Source organism: Orcinus orca, chromosome 11 (assembly GCF_937001465.1).
Source record: "Orcinus orca chromosome 11, mOrcOrc1.1, whole genome shotgun sequence".
Lineage (NCBI taxonomy): Eukaryota > Metazoa > Chordata > Mammalia > Artiodactyla > Delphinidae > Orcinus > Orcinus orca.
Window position 1 is genome coordinate 50,287,135 of NC_064569.1, and position 7,065 is coordinate 50,294,199.

At 43.8% G+C, this 7,065-nt stretch overlaps 1 protein-coding gene across 1 annotated transcript; it reads right to left on the reverse strand.

The window, feature by feature from the left end:
• Window positions 1-824: 824 nt before the first annotated feature.
• AVPR1A (arginine vasopressin receptor 1A) lies at window positions 825-6,846 on the reverse strand. The gene is made up of 2 exons (XM_004276585.3): window positions 5,208-6,846; window positions 825-3,049 (listed from the first exon to the last, which is right to left on the reverse strand). Exons 1-2 carry the CDS (start codon window positions 6,190-6,192, stop codon window positions 2,763-2,765), a joined length of 1,272 nt encoding a protein of 423 aa, XP_004276633.1. The 5' UTR covers window positions 6,193-6,846; the 3' UTR covers window positions 825-2,762.
• Window positions 6,847-7,065: the final 219 nt, after the last annotated feature.

Consider the following 7,065-nt stretch of genomic DNA (forward strand, 5'->3'; position numbering starts at 1 on the left):
ACCCACATAGATACATTAATATTGTATACTTGCAGGATCTTCCCACAGGTAACTGGCAAATAAAATAAGGTGATGAAACACATTTATCCTTGACTGCAAACCTTCATTTAAGATATCTCAGGTCTTCTCTTTGGTCAAGAAAGGGAAATCTTCCCTTCCCAGTATACTCTTCTTCCTTACCACCTACAATTTCCTTTCTTCTGAAATAGACGGTCAGGACTCTTCCAATTTGGAATATTGTTCTGGGAGATCTAAATGCCATTCCTGGGTGTATAACATTAGGAAAGTTTAGCAGCTAGGTAAGTTAAGCTTCTCAGCCTAAACCGCAAAGAATAAGACCACGTACTTGCCTAGTGCAGAACTAGCACCCAGATCTTCTGGTGTCTCCCCAGCCCCTTTTCTGCTATCGCATGTCCTGATGCATTTAAAAGGAGAAAACATGGCTGGGTAGGTTAATTTGCACCTTATTTGAGAGATGTTCCTGTAAATAAGATTCAAACTGATTTTTTTTACTTGGAGGTACACGTCAATATTTTGAAACAATCTATACAAGAACTATGAGGTTATTATTTTGGAATTGCATTTAGAAAAAAGCAGGCTCGTATTTGTTCCAACCCAAAAGGCTTTAGCTTTGAGTTGTCAAAGTCAAGTTGTCAAAAGGGCTGACAACATTACAGAGGGCAGGGATACTGAGATGCTGCTATGACTCAAATGATGAAGAATTGATGAGTTTAATTGATGGCTCATATTGGACAATGCCCTTTAAGAGACATATTTGTTATTTAAAAAAAAAGCAGAATTCTAAAACCTAAGGGCTTAATCTCTATAAAACATTTGGAAACTTTTTTTTTTAGGCATATAAATCCAGGGAGAAAAAGGCCTGAGAATTTGGAAAGGCAAGAGAATGAAGAGGAGTGAGGTTGATGGTTCCAGGTTCTCATAGTGCCATTCAGTGCTCAGTTTCTTATCGACAAAGTTAAAAAAAAAACAATAATGCTATTAAAATAGCTATTACTTCCTCTAAGGGATGCGAAGTATTTATGATGTATCCTCAAATCATTGCAAGGTCTCTAAGAAGGAAAAGGAGCCAGACAGAATAGCTCAAAAAACCCCACTGAGTTCCATTAATGAAAAATGCAATAACAACAGCCAGTAGTGTTGTAATTTACCTCTGTTTAGAAATGAAAGAAGTTGATGCTCTTGGCTGGCTTCAATTTACCTGCAGTCAAAGGAAAGCAAATTCTCTCTTTAAATAGGAAAGCTTTGGTTAGGCAGCAGTTAGACTTAACAGTGGCCGTTGGGATGCTTTCCGATTAATCAGCAGAGCTATATTTAAATTTTAGGATTTTGTATGCCAGACATGAAACCAACACATTCTGGTTAATGAAAAGCAAACAGGAAAAAGCTGTGAAGTTTTGAAGACCCCCCACCCCCACCCCCGCCGCCTGGGCAAAAGACTGTAATAAAAGCAAGAGCTAACACTCATACAGCACTTGACAGTTTAGGAAGATCTTTTCACACGCTTGATTTCATTTCATCCTTACAACGACCCTGTGAGGTAAATGTTATCAACGCCATTGTACAGCCTAGGAAATGGAGGCTTTATGTCTTTTTAAGCCATTTCCCTAAAGTCATGCACTTAATAACGAAGGAAGCCAGACTAGATGCAGAGCAGTTTTCTTTCTATTTCCCCGCCCTCTTCCTGCCCAGCCCTGCTTCTCCTCCACTGTGAGACTGTTCGACGGGTGGGTGATCAGAAGGAAGGACCAAGTTATTTTTAATTAAACATGAGGGAACATTCAGTATCCTGAGTCATTCTTTAGGAGACTCGTATCTATGAATCTGGATTCCTCAGACATGAAGTAATGATGGTGTTAATATCCAGTATAGCACAGGATACCTTATAACGCTGGTCAAAACATGCTTACAATCTTCTAGAGAAAGCCTACATAATACCTTAGGCAATCTACTTTCTACTCTTCTAATAAAATTGCATATTTTTCATACAAATCTGACCTTAAAGCAACTTTGCAGTGGGAAGAAAAAGATATTATCGGCCAGTTGACAACATTTTCTCTAACCTTCAGCATCTTGGTAATCATGCTTTTGACAACCAATGAAACATGAGGAACCAAAGGAGGGAACTGCCAGTTTTAAAGTTACTGTTTTGAAATGGAGGTGATTTATAGCTTCTAACAGAACTTTCCTCTTTCCACTCTGCAACAGGCACCCCCTACTCAATATACCTCAAGCTCTCATGCCTCTTCAAGGCACCATCCCACTCCAGGCCACGGTTTGAGACTGCATTTTCTGATACATAAATTAATTTTACTGGACGGAAACATAATTTCTCTGACGTCTCTTCTAATTCCTTTCAAATCCTAAGGCTGCTGATGAGCTTACTTTGTTCAGAAATAATGCCCCTACATTATACGACTTCTAAACCAACCAAACCTTAGTTATGTCAGAAATAAAAAGAAAAGAAACCCACAGCAAAATATAAAGCCAGGTGGTTATGCTTTTTCCTTTAGAAATATGACTTCTGTTATTTCTGGGTTAGGTCTGCAGATTTTAGTGTGGCATGTTTTTATTAACATTCCGTATAAAACAATTCATAGCTTTTGCTTGTAGCAATGTGAAAATGCAACTAGAAACACAGTCTTGTACTCAACAGATTGATTTATCTTATATTTGTTCTAATAATTTCTAGCTGGATTCAGTCAGTGGGCTGAAAAGTCCGTTACAGGAGTCAGGCTGCATGCTCAGGATGAAACAGGAATGAATTGGATGGACTTGGAAGATTTAGCTGAGTCCTTCCACACGCCGGTCCTATTTGTGGGGCTTCGGTTGTTAGTGAAGGAAGTCTGTTTTCTGCTCATACTGTCAGAATCATCTTTGTTGAATATTTGTTTCATGTTTTGGCAGCATGGGAAGCTTTGGATACAGTCTTGCAGGAGATGGCCACTAAAAAACATGTATATCCAGGGATTGCAGCAACTATTCAAGGAAGCCAGTAATGCAGTGATGGTGGTGGCCGGGTTTTCCGACTCTGTATGGAAAACATAAGGGGAGAGCATTTAACTAGTCAAATGCAAGTGACAGCACTGGATAAACTCATTTTTCTGTTGGTTCATGAAAGCTGGAAAATGTTATGGGTCAATATAGAAAATAAAGTATTTTGTTTATCAGTCAGGGAAATGGTTGGTGAATGGAAATTGCTTGGTTGTAAAATATTTTCATAGGCAAGATGCCTTGAAATTAATTCAAGGATTTTAAACCACTATTAAAATATTTAAGTAGAATGAGTGGGACTTCCAAGAGGTTAAGAATATTAAATAACTTAATAAAGTTTTGAATCCTTTGTGTTAGCACTAGCGTGTGCTAATGAACACAGCACTTAGAGAACGGCTTCCATTTCAGTGAAATTTCTAGAGGCTATAGCCACATATACCAAATTATATCCATCCTGATAACTCAGGCAAAAGTATGACATTATGGACCATGTTTAGTTGTTTTAAATTTTTTACTATTAAACATATTCTTGTAATAAGAAATCTATACCGAAGGGGATAGTTGAAATACGTCCCTGAAAGATGCAATATTTAGTTGTTTTCTTTGGTTAATTAGAAGCTTCATCTGATTTTAAAAGAAAACCATCTTTGATTGTGGCTTGAACAATTAAATTATATTATGAAGAACAGATAAATTAAGAAATTCCAACAGTCCTTTGAACTATTTTTTGTGTATTTGCACTGGGAAACTACATAAATATCACCTTTCACCATAGAACTATTGCACTGAGAATATACCTTTTCTAAAGGTAAGAATAATAGGCAAGCACTGATTTTCCCTTATTAATTATGAACTTGGGCCTTCTCACTCCTGTTGCGCCAGAATAAATTACAGGTTAGTTAATCAAACTTTGTGCTAAGATGCTACTCTTAAAGGTGATCGGGATCCGGGACTAAGACTGTATTCAGAAAGAATGGAAATCATCAACATACCTGTGCACAAGTGAAGAATTTTTTAGTAATTGTGTCTGAATCCTGATAAAGCAACAAATAGGCTGAATTTTTTATTTGATTAATACTTAAGAGGCTGCCAAGACCAAACAAGACAGGAAATATAGCATTTATGTTGTATTTTTCATCATCAGTGCTATTATAGCCATGACTTTTATTTGTCTGAATTAAATTCACTCTCAAGTGTTTAATTTGTACATACAACTTTCAAAGTATATCACAAATAACAAAAGGAGACACTTCTTCCCAGATACCTATTTCCCAATTACAGTTGTTGTCAGCAACATTTCTGTAATATATTTGATGTGAAAAAAATTTTTTGTTTTCCTTATCAAAGGAAAATTTTTTTCAAGATACAATATTAAATAATGCTTTTGGGGGTAAGTTCTCGTGAAGCTGGTTTTCCTAGTTTGTGAAGGAATTAAAATCAAGTGAGCTAGTAGGTGCGGAGGACATTCTCAGAAAACTGCAAGAGTTGTGTGGAGAGATGTACAGCTGTGTGGTCAAGTTAGTGCTGAAAGACTAATGAATCAGTCTAACAAATTTAGAGTTTATTAATAATCCTGCTTTGAAACACTGGGGAGAAAAAAGTGTTAAAGTAATTGTAGGAAAAAATCAAAACATTATGATAAGAAATGGAACACTAGCTAAATGCCAAATTAAAATGATTGACTTAAGAATCTCTCTTCAACACATTTAAACTATTTTCAAATTAAAAATATGTCCGTTTTACCCTTACTTTGGGGCATTTCTACAAAAATTTTACATTGCGATACTTTTCACAAACTAGCAAAAAGCAGTTCTGACAGTATACATATTGCTCTGAATCCAACAGACTTCAAAGCAGGGTTTTAACACAGCGGTTAGTGCTTTGGCAAGAAGTCATTATTCTGTTCTGTAATTGCGCGGCTGACTCTAGGGCACAGTTTTCTGGATTTGTGGTCTTAGGAGCTCGTTACAAATGCAGATTCCTGGGCCCCATTCCAGATCTACTGAATCAAAACGTATGGGGTGGGGACCCCACGACTTTGGCTTTTAACAGTTCCGCTCAAGATGTGATTCTCATGCACGAAGTTTAAAAACTATTGCCCTAGAGGATATTATGAAAAGAAACTCTCTCCCCCCACCCCCCCAAGCACACAGACCCCATCTGTGCACCTTACTCCATCGTCCCGCGACACCTACCGACCCAGGGGAAATTCTTATCCCAGACAGACCACATCTGGATGATGAAGAAGGGCGCCCAGCAAACGATGTAAGCCGTCACGATCACGAAGGTCATCTTCACCGTGCGGATCTTGGCGCGGGAAATTGTCTTCACGCTGCTGACACACGGCGCGAGCAGGAGCTCCTGGTGGAAGGCGCCACCTGCGCCCTCCGCGCGGGCGCCCTTGCCCTGGCGCACCGCAGTCTTTCCGCGGACGTTGCGCCAGATGTGGTAGCAGATGAAGCCGTAGCAGGTGCCCAGGCTGACCACGGGCGCCACGAAGATGCTGCCGGTCATCCAGGTCACGTAGGCGGGGAGACCCCAGGGCTGGATGAAATTGGCCCAGCAGTCGTAGGCCTTGGTGACGTTGCTCACTTCGACCACGGAGAAGACGAAGTACTGTGGAGTGCTCAGCACGAAGCTCAGCACCCAGGCGGCAGCGATCATGAGGCGCGAGCGGCGCGCCGGCTGCTGCAGCGTCTTCAGCGGGTGGCACACGGCGATGTAGCGGTCGGCGGTCATGACCACCAGCATGTAAGCCGATGCGAACATGGCGAACACCTGCAGGTGCTTCACCACGCGGCAGAGCCCGTCGGGTCCGCGGAAACGGTAGGTGATGTCCCAGCACAGCTGAGGCAGCACCTGGAAGAGAGCGACGGCCAGGTCGGCCAGGCTGAGGTGGCGGATAAAGAGGTGCATGCGGGACATCTTGCGAGGCGTGCGGTGCAGCGCCAGGAGCACACTGCTGTTACCCAGCACGGCCACCACGAAAATCACGGCCAGCACGGCGACCTCCAGCTTGGCCAGCTCCTCGTTGCGCTCGTCCGCCAGCGGGCTGTCATCTTTCCCGAGCGCCTCCGCTTCCCAGCTGGTGTTGGCACCGCTGGCGGCCAGAGGCCACCATGGGCTGGAGTTCCCCGCGGGCCCCGCGCCGGGGCTCCCGGAGAAACTCATGCTGTCCATGCAGCGCTTCCTCGGCCTCGGCGGAGGCCCGCTCCCTTCCCGCCTGCTCGCGCGGTGCGCTCCCTCCTTGTAGCGCTCACCGCGAGCCGGGCTCTGCTCGCTCTCTTGCGGGTGTCTCCCGGCGCAGCGTGTGCCACCAGCCAGTTCTGCCGCTCTCGGTCGAATTGCCCGCCCCTTTGCCTGCGCTGCCCTGTCTCAACTCGGGCGAAGCTGGGGAGGTGCGCTCCGAATCTCTGAAAGCACTGGGCTCCAAACTCAAATTATTGATGCGGAGTTTGTTTCCCCAGATCGCGTTCCCTCTCGCCTCAGTGGTTGGAGACTGCTCGGTGCCTACACTCGCTGCCTCCCTTCCCTCTTCCCTGGGGGTTTTCTTTTTTCCCCCTCCCTACGTCGGTGATTTGTCCTCTTTGCATCGCTGCTGCAGGGGTGGGGCTGGGAACTCGCGGATTACTTGGCGTAATAGGGGGTTGACCGTGGCGCTTTCCCTCTTTTCTAAAAAAACCTTGGAGATCTGGACATGTCATGCCTTTTCAGGGTTTACCATCATTTCCTCTAGCCTCCCTCAAGGGTCACCTTAACCCCCGCATTTGACTTCAACAGACGCTGTCAACATGATACCCAGAAATCCCGAGTCCACCGCCCGCGTGGGTGCTCTTGATGCTGAACTTGGCGCGTGTGCCCACCTGCTTCAGCTTGGGTGTCTCCCTCCGCAGCGAGTCCGCCCATCCCGGGGAAGCCAGTCTAATTTTATTCTCAGGGCAACGTGGCTACGGGAATTTCGTCTCACACCAACCCCGCTCCTCTCCGCCCTCCTCTGTAGGGTAACAACTGGGTGACTTAAAGGGCGCTCTCTTCCCGGTAACTTTGATGCCT

Bases quoted from the DNA above. Each gene is read 5' to 3' on its own strand.
- AVPR1A (XM_004276585.3), bottom strand. From the start codon at position 6,192: ATGGACAGCATGAGTTTCTCCGGGAGCCCCGGCGCGGGGCCCGCGGGG. The intron at 3,050-5,207 runs GTAGGTGTCGCG...TTTTCCATACAG, and splicing joins TAAGAATTTCCCCTGGGTCG to AGTCGGAAAACCCGGCCACC.